This window comes from Amaranthus tricolor, chromosome 17 (genome assembly GCF_026212465.1).
Source record: "Amaranthus tricolor cultivar Red isolate AtriRed21 chromosome 17, ASM2621246v1, whole genome shotgun sequence".
Lineage (NCBI taxonomy): Eukaryota > Viridiplantae > Streptophyta > Magnoliopsida > Caryophyllales > Amaranthaceae > Amaranthus > Amaranthus tricolor.
This window is the reverse complement of record NC_080063.1, coordinates 18,992,081-19,013,716: the sequence shown is the minus strand read 5'-3', so window position 1 is coordinate 19,013,716 and position 21,636 is coordinate 18,992,081. Positions and strand designations below refer to the sequence as shown.

The 21,636-nt window shown below is 33.4% G+C and overlaps 4 protein-coding genes and 1 non-coding gene across 10 annotated transcripts in view; 1 reads left to right on the top strand and 4 right to left on the bottom strand.

Moving 5' to 3' along the window:
* Window positions 1-792: 792 nt before the first annotated feature.
* On the bottom strand, window positions 793-865 carry TRNAE-CUC (transfer RNA glutamic acid (anticodon CUC)). Its single transcript has one exon. It is a non-coding gene; the product is annotated as a tRNA-Glu (tRNA).
* Window positions 866-2,962: 2,097 nt separating this feature from the next.
* Window positions 2,963-6,298, top strand: LOC130803831 (uncharacterized). Its single transcript, XM_057668032.1, has 5 exons — window positions 2,963-3,367; window positions 3,426-3,484; window positions 3,737-3,871; window positions 4,641-4,812; window positions 5,490-6,298. Exons 1-5 carry the CDS (start codon window positions 3,092-3,094, stop codon window positions 5,613-5,615), a joined length of 768 nt encoding a protein of 255 aa, XP_057524015.1. The 5' UTR covers window positions 2,963-3,091; the 3' UTR covers window positions 5,616-6,298.
* Window positions 6,299-6,433: 135 nt separating this feature from the next.
* LOC130804375 (30S ribosomal protein 3, chloroplastic-like) lies at window positions 6,434-8,367 on the bottom strand. 2 transcript variants are annotated; one of them, XM_057668789.1, is made up of 2 exons: window positions 7,994-8,367; window positions 6,434-6,959 (listed from the first exon to the last, which is right to left on the bottom strand). In XM_057668789.1, the coding sequence occupies exons 1-2, from the start codon at window positions 8,246-8,248 to the stop codon at window positions 6,678-6,680; spliced, it is 537 nt and encodes a 178-aa protein (XP_057524772.1). In that variant the 5' UTR covers window positions 8,249-8,367; the 3' UTR covers window positions 6,434-6,677. The 2 variants fall into 2 exon arrangements, with proteins under 2 accessions (XP_057524772.1, XP_057524771.1); XM_057668788.1 differs by having other exon boundaries at window positions 6,434-6,956; window positions 7,994-8,362.
* A 703-nt stretch (window positions 8,368-9,070) lies between these two features.
* On the bottom strand, window positions 9,071-16,962 carry LOC130804169 (NADPH-dependent diflavin oxidoreductase 1). Of its 4 annotated transcripts, none has more exons than XM_057668519.1 (13): window positions 16,684-16,962; window positions 16,031-16,280; window positions 15,084-15,161; window positions 14,882-14,986; window positions 14,361-14,452; window positions 13,899-14,083; window positions 13,554-13,651; window positions 12,713-12,787; window positions 12,487-12,597; window positions 11,121-11,246; window positions 10,284-10,403; window positions 9,950-10,166; window positions 9,071-9,849 (listed from the first exon to the last, which is right to left on the bottom strand). In XM_057668519.1, the coding sequence occupies exons 2-13, from the start codon at window positions 16,076-16,078 to the stop codon at window positions 9,323-9,325; spliced, it is 1,782 nt and encodes a 593-aa protein (XP_057524502.1). In that variant the 5' UTR covers window positions 16,079-16,280; window positions 16,684-16,962; the 3' UTR covers window positions 9,071-9,322. The 4 variants fall into 4 exon arrangements, with proteins under 4 accessions (XP_057524502.1, XP_057524503.1, XP_057524500.1 ...); XM_057668520.1 differs by having other exon boundaries at window positions 16,031-16,166; XM_057668517.1 differs by having other exon boundaries at window positions 15,990-16,280; window positions 16,684-16,961.
* Window positions 16,963-17,854: 892 nt separating this feature from the next.
* The window catches only part of LOC130804340 (protein SWEETIE), a 36,866-nt gene continuing 33,084 nt past the window's right edge, over window positions 17,855-21,636 (bottom strand). For both annotated transcript variants that reach the window (XM_057668742.1, XM_057668743.1), the window contains 6 exons: window positions 21,494-21,629; window positions 20,738-21,042; window positions 20,524-20,658; window positions 20,271-20,435; window positions 20,053-20,178; window positions 17,855-19,104 (listed from right to left, as the gene is read on the bottom strand). In XM_057668742.1, coding sequence (XP_057524725.1) covers window positions 18,043-19,104; window positions 20,053-20,178; window positions 20,271-20,435; window positions 20,524-20,658; window positions 20,738-21,042; window positions 21,494-21,629 — 1,929 coding nt within the window. In that variant the 3' untranslated portion in view covers window positions 17,855-18,042. The remainder of the gene's footprint in view (window positions 19,105-20,052; window positions 20,179-20,270; window positions 20,436-20,523; window positions 20,659-20,737; window positions 21,043-21,493; window positions 21,630-21,636) is intronic.

The window sequence follows — 21,636 nt, the reverse complement described above, 5'->3', positions numbered from 1 at the left end:
TTTTCTTGATTTTGTAAATTGTGAGTTTGAATTTATTGAATTTTAATGTTGATATCATTCTCTTCATTTTACTTTTTTTTTAAAGTATTTCTAATTATTTTTTTAATAGAAGATCATGATAAGAATTAAAATGCAATTTTCATTAAATTCAAATTCAAAAATGGACTAGATATCAAGTTTTTAATTAGAAAAATAATTGTTAAATTAGAGATAAAGAATAGATGGAGGTATTTTTATGTTACCGGGTTAGTATATTAGTGCATTGGAATCATTTAGATTTTCAACGGATATTTGCTTATTTGGGTAAATGTCGATGATACTTTTTGTTAATATGGTTTAGTGATTTTGGTTATTTCTTAATTAATCTCGTGTAAAATCGTATACATATATTCGTAGTGATTAAAATAATAAATCAAATAAGTATAAAAATAGATTTATAAGACCTTCTAATAATGGGGCTCTCTGATCACGACACCCTTTGTGATAGACCGCTTTACTCATATTAATCGACGGCCATGCCACCACCATCACCACCGCACTAAGTGATCCAACTAGCTGATACTCCCACCTTGAATTTGATAGACTACATCTAAAAAGCTCAATAAAAATAATAGTAAGCTATTTTAGATTAGTGAATTTGGAATAAAAATGAGGTGATTTTGATCTATTTCTTCTACTATTTTACTTGTAAATTCATAGCTTTATAATTTGATTGTTTGGTGAGCAAGAAATATGTAATTTCAACAATAGAATCTTGAATGTTGTTGTTTTGAATTGGTAAAAATAAAAATTTTCCGTTGCCGGGACTTGAACCCGGGTCTCTCGGGTGAGAGCCGAGTATCCTAACCAACTAGACTACAACGGATGTTGTTAACATTTTTGTGTTTTCCACTTTCCATATGAAAATCAATCCAAACTTATTTTGTTTAGCTAAATGATTTATCTTAGTAAGAAGTGTTGGAAAATAAAAAATTTTCAATTGGAGATTTAACAAAATTTATTTTCCAAACTAGTGTTTATTAAGAAATAAATTAATTAACTCTATTTGATTGTGGTTTGGAAAGTTCCAAACCTATTAAATCTCTCCCAAGCAAAACTAAATCAATTCCAATTCGAACAACAAGCCTATTTATTTTCTCAAATCTCTAAACTAAACATCAGTAAGATTGACGACGGAGTACTTGGAGAGACTGATGACAACCACCATCCACGCCAACCACCGGCTTTCCACCACAGTCGCCATCTATATCAATCACCGCAGTCTAAATCCACCGTTTTTTATTGAGATATTTTTTCCAATGTGCAATGGAGGTAATTTTCAGATTTTTATCTCTATTTTTGATTGATTTTCATCACAAGGATGATGCTAACAAGAGATCAAAAGGGTACGCTATCTTCGACAAACATCTTTATTGATTTTGACTTTTGGACTTGATTGAAATTTTTGGTTGTTTATAGATTTTACTTTTTCTATAAGGCTTGTGGGATTTTTTAAATTTGTTTATGCATATATTTGCTTGATAAAACAGTTTTATCCTCTTGCATGTTTGGAATTACCAAACCAAAAAAATGTAGCATAGTAAAACTATTTTATTATATGAACACCATTTTGAAATTAAGTTTTAAAGAACACCAAAGTTGAATTTTTTTTATTTTTCAACCCCAATTAGGCAAATCACTATGTTTAACTAGGTAAAGTTGACTTTTGTGAAGATATTTGATATTATTGACAGTTAACTATTTTTTTCGGGAAAGTGTAGGTTAAAGGTTAAAAGCCAATAAAATTAAACTACTATGAGCTGCTTTTTAGTTTGACTTAAAAGTTATATATTAAATACTTTTTTAACTGTTTAACAAAAAAATCATGAAAAAGTCAATCGACAAACATTCATATATATCTTTACTCCCTCCTATTCTAATTAAGTGTCCCATTTAATTTTATACACTTATCAATGTATTATGTCAATTCTAAAAATCTCACATATTATGTTTTAATTTATAAATTGAGAATAAAATATAAAATAGTGATAGTTGAATGATTTGAAAAATAAATAAAACATTTATCGGAGAATAATATAGTCTTGAATTATTAAACTAAATCTAGAAGCTAAATAAGTCAAAAAAGTAGGTTTTTTATAAACTACTAAAGATGAAAAGTGAAACATGACTTCTTTACTTGGTAAACATATGGTAGAAACTAGAAACTATCGAGAAATGACATTAGTAGTCATCAATTTATTTTAAACTACTAGTCATCAATTTGAACATTAATTAGTTGTATTATTTATACCAGTATGCGAATGGGTCACTATGATAGAGTATGTAATTTATATAGGCGTTTGAATCAAAGTAATTGATTTTTTAGTATAATATTAAATTTTAAGATGACAGAAAGATTACGAATTCAGATCTCATCAATCGCTTTTTTTAAATGAAATGTTTAGCATTATGTATGATTGAGAACATGCACTGAAATTACATTTCTAACCATGACCGATTTTAGGGGTATCTGGGTAGCCGACCGCCTAGCCTCCGAAATAAAAGGTCTCAAATATTAAATGGAGTTGTTTAGGCCCAGTTTCGAGCACACTTTTAACTTATAAGTGATTTATTTGTAAACCTTTATTATATTTAAAGTAATATAATGTTTCACGATATATTTTGTCTTGAATTATTTTTCTTAAAGTGGAAACAAATTAATTTTTAAATATAATAAAGGGATCATTTTAAAAGGCATCGCAAAAATAAATAGGGCCTTCAAAATTTTTGCTTCGTCCCTATTTTTAACTCATCAAAAGATTCTAATAATATAGGACGTAATAAGACTTATAGCCATATCAATACAATTTTAATTATCAACCATCGACTTAAATTTTTGGTTGAATTAATTCATTGATGATATTATATATGATATTAAACAGTTCAAAAATCAAAATTGATCAATTCTTGTTATACGGGTTAACCCACACCATATTTGACCCAAAATCCTGTTTGGACTTTGAGTTATTCACTTAACTATCCATACAATTGACCCATATTCCTATACTATAAAATGTTTCTTGTGCACAAAAATGTTGCATAAACTATAGAAATGCAAAGAAAAAATCAACCAAAAATGGGGAAAAGTAGATTTGGTATATTATTAGGAAGAAAATCATCAAAATTTGTGTGTTATTTAAAGCATGCAATTACAAGAAATTCATATTTAAAGAATAGGCAACAAGCTCTTTACTCATGCTCAATTTCAGATGTTGTTCAACTCCTTCACCTTGGTCATCAACATCATGCTCTTCTTCGAGTAATTCTTCTACTTATACTTTTCGTATCCATTCTCGAAATAACACAATTTTATAGTTCTATCGTTTTGTGATTTGTTGGGAATAAATCACGTGTGATGAGCAATTTTTGTTTATTTGGAATTTTAGAAGATTCAGGGTGAATTGAGGATACTGGTACAGGGTGGATCAAACACTCATCTCAACATGTATACAGATTAAACTTGATTATTTATTATTCTGTCTCATATGCTATACAATTCAATATAAATAACTTTAGTTATGGCTTAGGACGCCTCGAACCGGATAAAAACAACCTCTTTTTATTACAAGGATAAGGTCGTATATATTCGAGTATCCGACACTACAAATTCTCCCATATGAGCTTCACGTAATGACATTGATATAATAAAATATTATAGTATTGCGGTAAAAATTTGAGCTGACAACTAATCTTAATCTTATATTCTTGATCTTATGTTGATTGAACAGGTTGAGCATGTAATAGAGAGCAAGAACATGTTGGATGTATTTGATATGATAGACTCTTATTGTAATTTTCTTGCACAAAATGTATCATCGATCCAAAAAAGCAAGTTAGTTTCTCATCTCTCTTTTATGGTTTAAGCTCAATGGTTAAGTATTTATTGTACTCTTGTGTTGTGACTTGTGAGAGATTATCCCTCAGTAAGACGACTATTCCTCAGTAAGACGACTTTAATGGTTAAGTCCTTATTGTAATAAAGAACAAGTTAGTTTCTCATAATATGTATGCATGAGACATACTATTTAACCAATGTATCAGACGCATCTCTCCGTGACACTGCCTCATACTACAATTTGTGTTTTTGTAAAGCAGCTGGTCTTGGACAGGACAACCTTATAATGAGACCATCAATTTGGGCAGCCAAATCCGCGCGTATAACAACCTGGGCATTTTTTTCATTTTTTGGGCATTTTTCAATTTTAATCTTAAACGTATCAATTTTGACCTTAAAGGTACCAATTTTCAAAATTGATACCTTTAAGGTCAAAATTGATAAAGCCAAAAAATTAAAATGTTGTTACACGCGCGAATTAAACCGGTCCAAATTAACGATCTCATAATGAGACTGTCTCGTTCAAGTTTTTGTGTTTGTAAAGTATGCTCTATTTTTGTGTTACATTAGGTTGCTTAATAGAATATATTAATTATATGAAAATTCCGCTTTTCCTTTCATACAAAATTTCGATTCTCACCATTTATATAAAAGATTAAATTCCTTTTCTCATCACTAACCTGTAACCTGTAACCTGTAGGAATTTCTAGCCTTCTTCCGAATAAAAAAATTTATATATTTATATATTATACACTTTTTTTTTCAGAGAATGTCCAGAGGAATATAAGGAAGCCATAGGGAGCTTGATTTTTGCATCATCAAGAATTGGAGACTTTCCAGAATTACAACATATTCGAAATTATTTTACATCCAAATTTGGGCAGGAGTTCATAATTCAAGCACTTGAGTCTCCTACATGTTTTGGAGTTAATGATAAGGTAAATTTATGCACTAATTTATTATTGCTCGTACTAAATTATGCTTAGATGCCCTAAGTTGGTGAAAAAAGCATGGTAAAGTCAAAAGTGATCATTACTTTAGAGCGTCGATTTTAGAAATGCGCACCGGTTAAACTTCTGATTTGTGACTTTAGATGACAAAGAATCATAAATGATAAACTATTTAAGAGCTAACAGACTCAGCCCAAATCATCAAGAGGTGACATTTTCAAATTCTCTGCTTAGGTCTAAAGAGATCTCCATATAACCAACTAAGTTACTCATTGCTGGACGAATGTAAAATTTTAAAGTTTAATACTTTATAGTGACTGTTAGAGTTTTATAGTGTAGCATAGGAGTTTCAACCATAAGCTTAGACTGATGATTAAAATCCTACAATTTGATATATACTATAACATACTCTCTTACACGAGAACCTTTAGGTTTAAAGTGTAGATGCAACACATGCCTCAATGGTGCTTACTATTTCACTTGAAATGAGATGTGAATGAAATTTAAACTGTTAACAAACACGTATTCCCTCTATTTTTTAATGGTATTAATTTGATAAAATTTGTGAGATTTTTAAAACTAAAAATAGAAAAAAACAATAATAAAAGAGCACATTTAAGTTTTGACAATTTTTAATTATTTATTTAATAATATCTTATTTTCAGATTATACAGAAGTTATCAAGAAGCAGACCAAGTTTGGAAACAAAATTTAACTTTGTCAAAGAAATTGCACCCAAGAATGAAATTAGGGTTAATTGGCATCAACATGCAGATATTCAACAACACTAAATAACTCCAAATTTGGAAAGCATGAGATGCTGCTTCAGGATGCTAAGCAACCAACTTGAATGCAATGATTTTCAAACAAGAATGTGAATTACTGAAAGGAATCTTATCAGCAGCTAGTTGAGGGAGACACGGGTGAATCTAGAATACACGTATAGGCCATATGGGGGCCAAAGTTTACATCTGCATGTATGCTGAACCAATTCGCTACTATTTTTCGATGTATATTCAATATTACTTATTTGATTTTTAGTCAAATGACCCTGGTCATGGCCTACACATGCTCGTGTCTGACCCCTTGGAGGGTGAGAGGGGCTTACCGGACTGATAAGACCGAAACAAGTCATCCTTCGGCCACTTGACGATAAAACAAGTCACATAGAGTTGTCATTGAACATTCAACAAAAGTATAGGTAGCACAAAACTAATGGGTTGCACAAAATGTTGTAATGACTAAAGAGACAGTCTCAGTAGTTTCTTATTATTAGAGTTTTTTATGGACAATTCCGGAAGCTTAATAGTGATTACTAAAGGATTTCTTGCAACAAAGAAAGAAAAGGTCTTGTAACCTAACACAAGTACAATAGCCTGCAGGTTTTGTTGTGTGAATTGAACCATGGAAAATAAATACATGAATTCGAAGCAAAATCAGGTCGATTGCAAGACGGCAGACCATACCCTTATATCAAAATAGATAAGGAGGTTGCGGCCAGTGAGACTATCGGCTCGAGAATGACCTGCAAATGAAAACAGACGTCCCGATGTACGCCATAGGCAAAAACAATACACAAATTCTTATATAAGATGGTCTTACCGTGATACATGTATCATACTTGGGTTAAATAGCCCATAATAGAAATTTTTAAGCTTTTGAACTTCTTGTTTTGAGGTCGTCTCATTGTGAGACATACAGATAGGCCGAAAACAATATATCTATGTTTTGTTCAATTAAATGTGTGTAACGATCAAGCAACAGCAATGTCTAGTTGATAACAATGAGAAAACTCCAACACAACATGAGACAACATTTTCCTAAAGATAAGAAAAGCAACCAAAATCAGAACATTAAGCAATATTACCACCACTTTGTTGCCACAAGTTGATGATATCAGTGGCTTGATTCAGTAGAATAATCATTTGTTTCTGAGAAATCCAAGGCTTACTCTCAAGCAACACTTTCAGCTCTTCCCATGCGTCTTTCCGCGGCCAAAAGTAGTATGGGCTTAAAGGTATTGTACCATGACCCGGTATGGTTTGATCAAGGGCAAGACCGATGTTTTTTTCCATCCAAATAAACTTCAAAACCAGCCTTGGTTTATCCAGTGGCTTCACTACTACTTTAAGCTTCTACATTGATATTGCAACAGACCAAATCAATCACAACTTCATTACAAAACATAATTAACTAAATGACTATCTATGTACAGATCAAACCAATTTGAACCTTATATATGACAACTACTCTTGTGAGTTGTGAGAGACGTCTTTCAGTCAGACGACCTCAAAACAAGAACGCCATTCTCATAAATTGTATTAGTTCGGCTATTTGGCCCATGTATTAAACGCGTCTATGAGACCTCATGAATATATGATGCAAGCTATGTTACTTGGATTCAGGTACTATTGTTGGATACTGGTACGTGTCCATGTGTGGGATACATCTAAATGTTGAATTTACGCCTAAAATGAAGTATCTAAGTGCCATACCAATTTCCGAGTATCAAGGATCGGACATGGGTACGTGAAGCAAAATAAACCCGAGTAATATAGGATACAAGAACATCAGTAGCAGTTAACACCGCAATCTTGATTTCTGTTATTACTTTCAAACAGGGAAATCTAGGCCGGGATCATTTGACTAAAAAACTTATTTAATATTGAATTGTGTAACCTATAAATGAGTATAGGTTCATCTTCTAATATGCTAAATTTGCCTTCATAAGCAATTTTTACATATTATTGTGTTCAATATTAGCAGGGAATAAGAACCAGGATATTTAGAGTTAACATTGAAAGAACATTGAGCTGAAATCAACCTACTTTGCAAGAATCAAGATAAGTTCATAAAATAAGATATGATGAACAAAATTTATCTTTAAAGCTACAAATAATTGAGAAAATTTAAGTATTTAGGAGTAACATTCAAAACCAACTAAGCATGAATTTTTACCTAAAACTTCAATTTCTACACCACCAAAAAAAAAAAAAAAAAAAAATCTTTACCATCAAACTAGCACCTAAAAACGATTTCAAATAATAAATTTATTCATACTCAAAACAGAAATTAAACGAAAATCCACATTAAATAACCAAAATTCATGAATATAGAAAAAAGATCCTAAAAAATACAGGGAAAGAATAAAAAAGTAAAAATAAAAAACCTCTTTGTTGACAGGCAATTCATCATCAATATCTACAGAAGCTTCATCAAGGGATACATCAGAAATGGTTTCAGGTGCAGCAGAAAGAGAAAAGTTCCAATCTTTCTTCTTCAAGTGAGGAAATGAAGGAGAAGAAAAATGTTTTGGGTTTGCAAAGGTGGAAACGTTGAAGGGTTTAAAGGATAGTTTAGGAGATGGGTATGTTGAAGGTTTAGCAATGGCATTGATGTTAGGTTGAACTGCCATTGAAAGCATCTTCAAAGCTCAAAGAGGAAAAGAAGATATGAGAAACTAGTGCTCCTCACTAATATGAACTAAACTGGATAAGAAAATTTTTTCTCAGCTTTTTTTTTTTTTTTGAAATGAAATTTTTTCTCAGCTTGGCTACTATCTGTTGACAATAATTTATGCTATTAATTTATCTAAATAATTCTAGTATATTTTTACTGACAGAGTGACAGTACCTCTTGTCATTTTAACCAGTTATAATATGTACTTACTACCCTTTACATTCACTTTTTATTCAATCTTATGCTTTTTTGTTGGTCTATCCTAATTCTCTTTGGTGGTAGATATTTACAGTAGCCGGTTAAAATGTTAAAATGTGATAAGGGGTGTTGTCAATAAAAAAAGTATACAACATTAAATTATTTAGTAATAATCAATAATAGAAATTATTTACATCAGATAAGCAGTAAGTGAGATTATTCTAAATAATTTTTGTTTTTCATTTTACAAAATTTATTTTCTTTATTTTTGTTAAAGAGATTTTTTAAATGAAATGGTTAACAATTTTCTCCTTCATTCTTCTAATAGGGGTTAAATTCTCACCACTTTACATAAATGACTAATTCTTTACTCTCTTTATAGGAAAATTTTCAATTGTATCCACAACGAGCTACTCTTGTAAGAGATCGGCTCTCGGTGAGACGACTTCAAATAAAAAATTTATCTCATAATGTGTCAAATGGACTATTTAACACATGTATGAAATGTGTCTATCGATAAGACCGTCTCATACAATACTTTGCGATCCACAAATTAATAATAAGAGTTAAAAAATAATGAAAAACAACCTTAAAAGTAAACCCCACTCTATTGTGAATAGCAAATTGAGAAGGACATATGATGTATAACGTACAAGAAAAACATGGATGTTTTTACGGTATATATAAGTGTTGTTAAGCCTAAATGAGTGTTCAACCTCTTACATTGTCTATGATAATTGATACAAATTAAACCAAAAAATTGTAAAAGACCGAGTTATATCCAATAAACTAAACAATTTCAATAGCTAATGCTAAAACATGAATATAGTAACATCCCGTTTCAGGACCATGCTTCAACATGGTACCTACCAGCCTTCTCCAAAGCCCGGAGCCATCTCACAGCAGCTTCTTTTGAAACCTCACTTTCCGTGCTAACGATTTCTTCGAAAGTTGACAGAACATCGGAAGGCATTTTGGTAGAGGAACCAGCAACATAAACTGAAGCCCCTTTACTGAGTAAATCCCAGACTTTATGCCTATGTTCCTGCATTTTATGTTGTACATAAACTTTCTGTGGTTGGTCTCTCGAGAATGCAACATAAAATCCTCCACCTTTTTCTTCTGAAAGAACCCCTCCATCTTGCGAATGGAGCAACCAAAAATCGCTATATAAGAAGTCATCTTTATTTCGGCAACCGAAAAAGAAAAGAACTGGGGCAGTTGGACCATATTGACTCTGGATGGCTCTCTCAGCCACAAATCCTCTGAAAGGAGCACAGCCGGTACCAGGTCCTATGAGAATAAGGGGAAGTGACAGAGATGGAGCTGGAAGTAGACCCTTTTGGAACCAAACTGGAATTAAAATCCCTGTTCACATAAATGAATAAAAACTTTAGCATTTTACATTTTGACAGATACGAGACATGACATAATCGGATGCAATGGCTCAGAATAATGAGGGAAACACCTTGTTGTGGATCCAGTTCCGCAAGCCACTTTGAGCAAAGACCGTATCGCTTCCTTTTGAAAGGTGTCATCCATGAAACCACGCTCACAGTCAAATGTACTTCATTAGGATGAGCGGCAGGAGATGAAGAAATGGAGAATGCTCTAGTTTTCAATGGTGGAACCAATTGAACCAACCATTCAAATGGCATTTGGACAGATGGGAAATCCTCCAAAACCTAAGTACCATTAGAAATGATATATGAAATAGAAGAAGTTGGGGAAATGATGCACATACGAATTATAAAGATGTGTCAAATTTACTACTGAAGTAAGAAACAACGGAAATAATTCACCTCAAGAACAGTTCTTCTTTCCTTCTGATTATATTGGTATAAATCATCTCGGCCCTCAGGTGAAGCAAAATATTGTAATCTTTCCTTTTCATGCTCAGCTGTGGCAAAGTAACTCATCACCTGTAGTACCAAGGCTTGTTAGAACCCTAACGAACATATTACAAGTACTCCTATATAACATTACCAAGTATATAATATCAGGCTTTTACTTGGTGAGATGACATGGTTTGTTACACTAAGAATGTGATTTGAGTTACGAGTGACAAGAGCCTGGCTTGATGGATCAGTGGGGAATCCAGGCCCGAGTCTTCCTAGGCCATAGCCAGGGTCCTTTGATTAAAAGTTCAATTAATATTGAATTGTGTAAATAGCAGCGTAGAATGGCAGTTGAGTTAGTTCAGCACACATATAGAGGTGGGTGTTCGGCCCACCTTGTACTACTATCTTGGATTCGTTACTGACCCATAAAAATCTACAACGATAGAAAACTGGAATAAATAGATTTATTTTGAAGGTGATGTAAAAGTGGACAAAGCCAGACATAGTAGTGCATAGATCTTTCATTGAATTTTTTTTGGTTCTCCGGTGGATTGGTTCCACTCTTTAGCTCATCCACTTTTATTTCAACTCTGGTTTTAATTTGAAAGTTCACTTCTTTCTGTTGGATCCTGTTTCTTCCTAATAAGCCTCTTAGAATATCAGAACACCATGCCTCACTAACACAATGTAATTTAAATGCATGCTTTTCAGTGCACTGAAATGGGAGATACCAAAGAAGCATATTGAGAAGATGAGGATTTAAAAAACAGCTATTAGAACTTCAAAGAACCAAAATACCTCAAAGAAATACCGTCTAGGTGAAGCTGAGGCAATATCCATGGTTAGCTCCACAAAGGTTTTTAATCTGATGGGAATGGTATTTGTATCATTTGCAGTAGCATTGTTAATATTTCTCACTTGAACCTGTATTATGATAAAACTTTCATATTATATCTCTCGGTAAAACGAGAAATTAACCAAAAATATAAAAACAAAATTATGCATATTGTCGTGCATAAAACAACAAAGTGGGATCATTCCATTCCCTCTACTCTGAAAACTCCTCTCATAGAATAATAATAAAACATACAAGAGAAAAATTTAGCAACATGTTTAAGTCATTGATTTTCACACTTATGACCTAGGAAGGTGTTATAGAACAAACAAGAGAACTCACCTTGAAGACTAGCCTAGTAGGTGAGAGAGCTCATTTACTCTACAAACCTCACATTAGTTGCCCATACATTCGATGTGGGACAAAGTCCCATAATCTCGAAATGGCCTCAGATCCATTCCTTAATCATAACCAATCCATTTTAAGAGAACAATTTCCACAATACAAGGGGTGGACTACACAATTATGTACAACCACTTGATTCTGTTTCCTACTTGATTCTGGTACAACTAAATAGTCATCTTGTGACGTTATAAAGGAAAGAAAAGGTCATCCAAAAATATGAATATTCGATAGTAGCAACAACATTCCATTGTCCAATGCCATTACATGGCTCCCACACCTACGGTGGGGTTTGGAGGTTAGATGTACGCAACTTTACCTTGTAGTGGTAAGACAAACAGAGATTGTTTCAGATTGGCCTGACAGCTAACGTCTTGAGCAACTTCACATAAATAAGAAGTGCACAGAATTTAATGAGTCATTTTACATTAAACCATTATAATCTGATACCAAAGAACTAAATCTTTGGTCCCATACTCTCATCAAAATAAGCAACATATGAATATTCCTTCGTAAATTGCCATATATATTCAATTTAGAATTACCACAAAATAAGCCTTAGAGTGAAATTTCTTGATGTATTGATTGTAACCATAAGAAGTTTCTTTTCCATCCTCCAGTTAAACAGCAAAAACAGGATAGAAGATGAAGGAAATTGTATTGCTCAAGTGTGAAAGAAACAGATAATTTCTTGTCAAGAATTTGGTTCTGATCAATAAATGAAATTCCTTGTCTTTGAAGATAAATTGATCCATGATAGTTTGTCGACATATGTTTTCTGTCCTTTCACATTCTTCTGTAGTTGTATATGAGTGGCAAAGCCTTGGTGTCTTTCTTTTATTTCTCTTTATTACTCATCACCAAAACAGATAAATATAAAATCACAAAAGTCAACACAAGGAACTCAAAGAAATCAAAATTACATACCGTGATAAATGCTTCAGGGTCCAAGTTACAACGCTGTATGAATGCTTCCACGGCATCAGGGTTCTGAGTTGGAAGTATCTCAAGCACATCACCAACTTCAAATTCAACTACCTAAAAATAGGACTTAGTTGCATCAAACAAAAGAATAGCCTTTCTTTCAAATACTATTTTTATGTAATATTCAAAAAAAAAAAATCTAAATTTCTAAGAATAACCATCAGCTTACAGTAAAATGAAATTCAAACTCAATATGGCGGACATCTCTCCCACATCCTGCTCGTGTCAGTGAAAAGTTTCTCGTCTGAAAGAATTTTTTAATCAAACAAGAACAAATAAGAAAATTAACATAAAAAAAATATACTTACAAATGTAGCTTGCTCACGTATAACTGTATTTTATCCACTAATGAAATTAAGCTGATGTCAGACAGCTTTCACATTGTCTTTTGTTTATATAGTCATGCTAACAATATATACAATAACTCCACTTCAGTTTTCTGCATGGTTCACATATCCGCTCATATATACTAATTAATCAAGACATAATTAAGTTCAAAGTTAAGCGCATCAAACTCAAGTTAAGCATAGGTTATGCAGAAAGATACAACCCTCCTGTATATTCCTCTCAAACAAAATGTAGGGTATTACTTGGGTAGAAAGAAAAAAAAATTGTATTGTCTGTTTCAAGGGCAGACATTGAGGAACCTATACATACATATTCAGCCTGCTCCATTCTTTTAACTATATGCCAATGACGAGCAAGACATCAATTATTTGAAAAAAAAAATATGGGCCCTTTTACTTGGCTTTTACAAATATTATAACAAATAATAATCAAAATGGGTAAAATGAAAACAAAAATTAAAAATTTAACTCTCAAGTCTAAACACTAACCAAAAGTGATATCAAACAAATAAGAGAAGCCTAAAGCCAAATTAGAAAAGGTAACAGAAAGACCAACTTGGGTAGAAAAGGGGAATTCAAAAATCCAATACAGATGATATCCTAGTAGATTATCTAACACCGTGACTTGAACAACACATAGTACCTAAGATTTTTGGGGAATACCATTTTTAACCAGCAGTGAGGCTTACTCTTATCTTCAGGAAAATTTGCAGTGGACATCATTCGAGCACTTTGAATTTGCAATGTCCTTGAATCCAAATCTGGATTACAAACAAACAATAACTTGTCTAAAGAAAAACGTCAAGCCAACATTTATAAACGTCTAAAAGGTTTGGAATCGATGATTAACAACGATTGATCAGTACAGGATAAACCACAACATCCTACAGAAAACCAACCACAGCAAGCAGCTGATAACTCTAATACCTCTACTAATTTAAATATTAAGCAGCAGAACAAAATAAGAAAAAGAAGAGCAACACAATTTCAACAAGCAGAATAAGTTACCTGGAGTAGCTGAGAATATTGGACTCTTTGTGTTATTGACATGATACGTTACAACAACTTTGGGTTGATCCATCAGTTTCATATCTGGCAAAACAAAATCTACTCCGTTTGGCAACAGGTTTGGATTTATTCTATTCAACGTGTTCCATAATGAGGACATCCAAGGATCTAGAGATCCTTCATACCTATACAACACCATTGACGATTAAGCCCTGTCAATACGGTATGAGTAAAAAATTCAACAGAATGACACTTACAAATACCATGACCTATGATGTTAAAAAACATTTGATGAACGAAAAAGGAATCAGCCACACTTCCTATATTTTCTCCCAAAAACTCTTATATCTTTGGAGATACAACACATTTAAAATATAGTGGAGGAAGTATATGGCATGATCTAAAAGTTATGAAAGGTCGAATTATAACTAAGAATCAAAAAATGATTTTGATTAATCATACCCTGAAGGATGTTGATCATCTCCAAGACCTCTTTCAATAATAGGTGTTCCACCAAGATCTGAAAGCCTTTTGTCCAGCTTTTTAGCAACAAACTGCAGAAACAGAAAAACAAAAGAAGGTGCTCTCATTGCCTCAGAAAGACATATTTGACACTCATGGCGTTATTGAGACTGGTTTTAATGAAAGATACATTTGATTGTGATCTGATGTTACAAATAGAAAAAAATTCTGTAGATATACTAATATTCTGTTAGGTAGCTTATCCATGATTATAATGTATACTGCTATAGTGCTATATATATTCAATGATAGAAGCCATTGGAACCATCAAAAGTCTTTCAACTTTGTCCACCTCAAGTAGCCTTTCTAGAGCATTATGCATTCAACTTTCAAGTTTAAGTTGTACATGGACAGACTCAGCAGTAATAACTGAATATACGACAAAGACACACTGCAGAAACCCGAAAAAAAAAAGTGGTACCATAGTTCTCCAACAATAGAGAGAGTCCTAGAAGTATTACATTGTATTTCTGGTATCCCGAGTCTCCGAGTCCAAAAACTGCATAGTTGACTCCTCCTAGCCAGTTTGGAGTAAGGTGCCTTTGCAATAGATATCTCCAAAACACCTAAATTGTTCTGAACTAAGTTTAAAACTGAAAAATAGAAAATAAAATATTTTCTAATAATTTCGGAAGTTGTTATTTATATAATAGAAGTACGAACCTTCATCGAATCAGGTGTGTCACCCTGGCCAGTGGTGGAAACAACAAAAATTACGAATCTCTGATCGCATAGTGAACTCTAAGATCAAGAAAAATGATTAGTGTAGAAAAAATAAGATAGTATTATACAAAAAGGATGTTAAAACAGATACATCAAAACTATCTAAACCTGAAAATCTCATCTTAAATCATAGGGTCTATTCTCCCAACTTAATTTTGAGTTCAATTCAGTTCTAATAGGTTTACAAGCAAAAAGGTAAGTTCATTCCAATAATTCAGAAAAACAAGCCCTTAATACATGAGAATATATGAGCGCACGCATACACAACCCAAAAAATGATAGCAGTCGAGTCAAAGCTACATCACTTACATTATCAACACTTGACAATACTAATGAAGCAATCTAAAATTTTTACTCATCAATCAATATTTCAAGTAGGGGATGTATGCTTATGACTGCCTTTGGCAACTCATATTATCATCAAGGGTAAAACTACCATTGCCATAGCAAACAGAAATTTTAACTCTTAACACTGTCTATTCATATCTTCATCAAGCATAAAACTTCACTGGCAGTAGCAAATCTAAGTTCAATCTTTTAACACACAATTGAAAAAATAAAACAAAAAAACGCTAGGATTATTTTTAATCAACATCATGTCAAAAACCATAATCAACGATCAAGTAAACAAAATGATTTCAACAAAGAAATGGATGAAATTAATCTTTTAATACACAAATAAAAAAAAATTAGGATAGTACATTTATACTTAATCAACATCATGTCAAAAAGACTAGTTAATCAATCAATGAATCATCTTCTTCCTATTCCAATTCAACGATCAAGTAAAACAAAATAATTGTGCCAGACAGGGAGAGAGAGAGAGAGAGAGAGAGAGAGAAATACAGGATCAAATTGGTCGATGGAGAAAAGAGATGAAAGGAAACCTCTGCGATCAGCTTCGCGACCGATGCGTTCGGCAGCGTCCATGGCATTACCAGTCTGAGTAGCGTACAGTATTAGCAGTTTCTCTTCCATTGAACTGGTTTGATTCTTCTTCAATGGCTTATTCTCCACTGTCGTCTACCAGAAAGAGAAGCTCGCTTGTTAGTTGTGAGTGGCTAGTTATCCCCACTTTCTCTACTCAAACGTTAAGCAAAAAAAATCTCTTGTTTTCTCTTCACTATTTCGAGAATTCTAGCAAGAACATTAACAAACACATTCACAAACTCATTAGTCATTACCATACCCATTCACAAATCACAATCTCAATCACATTCCACATTCCACAAATTGTTACAAATAAATTTAAAAAACATAAATGATAAATAAAATGAAAACACATGAAGTGAAGGAAAATGAATTGAATTGATGTTTGACGACATGAAAATGATAAATAAGCACATTCATTCAGGAAAGTGTAATTTGTAATTAAAGCGAGTAATCATCAATTTGAGGAAAAGGAACAAAATCAAAACAAGAACAATCATCCACCGTTAATAAGAATGAGAAGATCAAGCTCAAAATCAAAATTAAGAACTCAAAAATCAAAATACAATTAAAACCCTAAAAATTGAGAACTTAAAATCATAATACATACCTGCCACAGTGGAAAACGAGGTACCCGGTGGGCTTTGGTGGTATGTTCGGCAGACGGAAAGCCGGAAGGTGGCAGCTTCAACTAGTCTTCAAAAATCAAGCAGCCAACGCCCAACACTCCTCCAAGTCTCCAAGAGTGGGTCTCCCCTTCTCGTCAAGGCGGAAGCCGTTCGATACTCCGACCTCCGTTCACAGTTCACAGTTCACGTGTGTGGGTTGTGCGTTGTGGCTTTGTTTTGTGAACTTTTTCTAAATGAAATATCAATATGAGAAGGTAAGGGAGCTCGTTGGTGAGGAGCGGTGAAAAAAAATTAAAATTTTACAAATTCTTAAATGAGATGGTCTGATATTATTTTATTGAATTGATTTATATATTATTATGAATTTGGAAAAGGGCTAATAATATGAGTTTGTTTATGATCAGATGTTTTCATACAAAACAAATTGACACTTATGTACGTATTAAAATGATACTTATAATTTTAAATTGATTAATTATATAGAAATGAAATAATTATACAATTGAGATGGTCTCATACACGAGCTGATATATATCCGCCTCTATGATCATTTCAACTAAAAGCATAAGTTTACATAGAGTCAATTTTTATGTCAAAAATAATTAATGAAATTATCAACAATTTATGTGGAGAATCTCTCAAAATCTCAACAAATTTTTAAATGGAATGATGAGAATTTTCGGGCGGATTTGTGATAGTAAATTGTTTTATATAACTAGAGAATCCTTATATTTTTCAAGAGTTCTCGAAAAAAAAAAATCATTTTTATTTAGGGACTAATTTTATCTTCTCTAGATATTTGGTCAAATCCACTAAGAAAAAATAAGTATTAAAGCAATTTTACATTCATTGACCAGAAAAGTTTTATAAATAGAAAAATCTTTTACGTTAGAATAAGTTTGCATACATCAATTAGATTGGAATCTTGGATCTATGCATCAATCTGTTATTATAAACCATAATAAAGTGGCATGAAGTTGAGGAAAGTTTTTAAGTGTATAAAATATAGTTAAAGGTGATTTTTTTCTAGATTATAAATATAATTGTAATCAATGTTGTAATTTTATTTAATATGGAGCATGACCATACAGAATATGCGTAGGAAATGTAAAAATGAAGCCCCGAGGAGTGAGGATAATGAATACGGAAAAATAAATCAAACACTCATTTGATAAAATTTAACTAAGTGTGAGTTCTTGATTCAAATTCATTTTAGGACCTACATATTAAGATTAACTTTAAGGGCTAAAAGCTACCAACAAAAACGCGTAGCTTTCAAAAATAATTTACAAAAGAATACAACAGAGGAAATTACACAACATCCTGGGTTGCTATGATTCTCATGGCTGTTTTGGTTCGGCTTCAGTAGCCATGGAAATTTCGTTGTCAGGAGAGCCTACGAGTACGGAATTACCAGCCGATTCCGCAGACTGATCACAATGTAATTTGTTGTCTTCTAAATCTGGCGTCTGCAGAGCTGAAGAGGGGTAGTCTCCAACTGATAATGTATCTGCAGGTGCTTCCTGGTTCATCAAATCACCTGGGCTTTCCTTGCTTATTAAATTGTTCATCACAACATTGGATTCATCTGTTTCATTTTCGTTGTTGCTTGGCTGCTGAGAATATGATGAGGTAAGATAGTCATCTTGAATGGATTCAGCTCCAGAAGCACTAACGAGAAATTCACAACTTTCAGATGCCTCCGAAGTTAGATAAGTAGTTTCAGACTCGTGTACATATCTCTGGGGCGGTTGTTGAGGCACTTCCTCTTCCTCACTTTGGCGTTCGGAATTAATCTCCTTTACATCATTAGAAGTTAATGAGCGTGAAACCTCCTGAAAGGTATCATCTTCCGGTGGGCTGTTAATAGGTTGATGAGAATGTGATGAGGCATTATTATCGTCCTGACTGGATGCAATTTCAGAAACATTACTTAAGTTGTGGGATTCTTGAGTTTCGCAAGCCTCAAGAGCGAGGTCACCGCCTTCAAGTTCGTGTACATTATGATTATGAGGTGATCCTTGTAGTGTTTCCTCTTCACCATTCTCGACTTCAGAAACAGTCTCGTTTACATCATTAGATGGTATTGAGCATCTAATCTCTTGAATACCATCATTTTCTAGCATGGAGGGAATCTCAGCATTTAATTCCGTATCCACATTGGTTGCATTACTAGCGGCAGGAAACGATTGGAATGTATCCCAATCATCTTCATCTTCATCTTCATCGTCATTTCCATCCTCAACTTCATAACCGCCTTCAGTTTGATGAGGGGAACTTGGAGAATGAATTTCCGCTTTATTTTCATTTGATTGCTGTGGTAGTTTAATCTCTAATGCTCCCACATTAGATTTGACCTGTGTTGCCTGGTTTCCTTGGGTAACAGATGCACGGACAATATTCTGTACAAGATAAAGGCACATTTAAGATATTATGTTCCAAATTAAACACCATAGTAACAAAGACAATACTTAAGAACAATAAAAAGGGATTACATTTCTGTCCCTGATAATGTACACGAGCTAAAAGCTGGTATAAATTATGAATATATCTGTATAACTTGCTAAGACCTAGGGTTAGAATCTTCACGCAATTCTGGACACCAATAACATTAAGAACACTAGAAAGTATGAATGCCACATCAACTAAGGTCTTATCACAAAAAATCACAGCAAAATTTACGTTCAGTGGTAAGTCTTCCTAACTAGGACGAGGGATCCTAACCAACTCTGATACTGAAAACTGGAACTTCCATAGGTGGGAAGCACTTTGACCGAGACACATCATATAAATTTCCACCAACCAAGTAACTACAGTACACATGGTGCTCCAACCAACTCTTTCCCCACTTCCCCTCAAACTTATCAAGAAACGTCCAGGAACAGAGCCCTATATTATAGTAAGATCGATTATCTGTTCACTGACAAACCTAGTAAGATTTGATAACTCTGTCTACTCAAAGACATATTTCCGCGGAAAGAGAGACATCCATACAAGCATACATAATGTGCAAAATTTTAAGAAACATATTGGAGATACATCCAAGGCCCAACTGATAGCTTTTAAGGTTGGGAAAACAATAAACACCCAAGAGGCCAAGACCCAACAAGTTTTACCTAATTAACTTTATTGGAACTGTACAGGTTCACGCATCACAATTAGGTACCTCATTTTTTGTTATATTAGCCCAACAGTATATGCACTTACCACTTCACATGTACTAACGGTTTGTTGAGGGAAAAACAATCTTCAGCAGGATATTAGTTTTACAGGGCACTCAGCAAAACAAACAACTGAAACTAGAAATTAAAAAACAAAAACGGTGAAATTTTTTGGAAGAATGTTATTACCTGAATCTGTAACCTGAGTGTAGCAGGCATTCCAAGTAAAACTTCCTTCAGAAGTTCTGCAGCAGAGGGAACCTGAGCAAGATGAGAAACAAGTCTGATGGCAGTGCTTCTTAATTCACTTGTTTCCTACAATTAATTCAAATTATGATAAATTAGTTCTAGAAATTAATGTTAGCAGCAGCGTTTAATTCCACTCAATGGTCAATTGATGATAATACCTCAGAAACGCTGTTTTCTGTACCAGACAATATCATGACAACAGCTTCAAGAAGCAAACTTATAAGACCTTTTTGACACTCAACTTCCTTTGGAAGGGTTTGCAAAAGTGCCAAGGTTCGCAAACACTCTCCAGCGAGAGCAGCTGATTCTCTCGTTACAGGTTTCTAGTCACAATAGAAACATTAACCAATCAGATTAATGACAAGGCAAGTTCTAAATGAAAAAAACGTAGATCAGGTCAACCATAGATACCATTATAATCTTCTGAATGACCATCAAAATGTCTCTGAACAGCTCCCCAGTCAAAAGTAATGGGAAGGAACTGACTTTGGAATCAGAATTTTTCTGAACCATGTTCTTGAGAACTTGCAACCCAATTGCTTGAACCTACAAAAAAAATAGTTACAGCATCATATCTACACAGCCAATGCTGGTTGCTATTCATAAATACAATAAATTCCCATACCTGTACATTAGCATCCATAATAACAAGTTGCATACATCTAACACAACTAATGAAAGTAGCCACATTTCTAGAGCTCTTTTTCTCTGGACAAAGTTCCATCTTAAATGCCATGTCAGCAAAGGATAGCATTTGCTCCAGGCAAAAAACAAGCTTTGCATACAGGAGCCTGCGCATATTGGACTTCCTATTTTCCAAAAGATGTATCACTTCAATGCAGTCTTTCGCAAAATCACTAGTGAAGTTTTGACAAGCTCCAATAATACATGGCAAAGCATGGACAACATCAAGCCCTGGAATAGATATCTCTGCGCAAAGAACATATGCCTCTTTCACTAACAAGCCACAACAAATAATAGTGAAATCAGAAAGGCACAGCAAGCTACAACAGAAAGGTAGCCATGTAATATAAGGAGGCTTAGAAAAGAAACTAAGAAACATGCTACAGCAGACTGTCACGAAGTAAACAGGACCAACAAAGTAAAATCCAACCACAATAATCGTAAGGATGAACTTCAGACTAACCCAAACGAAACTATAATCAATTATCTCTATGTTTTAGCTGAAGAACTTGCTTACTTTGACCCTATATATATCATGTGAAACGTAGAGAAATTGATAAAGGAGTTTTGTTTCATTATATCAACTAGATTCATACCATATATTAGATTCAACAGGGTGAAGCTTTGTTTTTGTGGAAGCATCAAGCATAACCAAAATTCAAAAAAGAATGAAGAATGAAGCAATATTCAGACTTACCTTCAACAAAGCTGTTCAATAAAAGATAAATTTGTACAATAAACTCAACAATCTTTGAGAAGCTTGCTTCACTTGCAGCTCTTCGAGCACATTCATTACCAGCTAACATAATTGGCAGGATAATTTTTAACTGGTGCTGTATA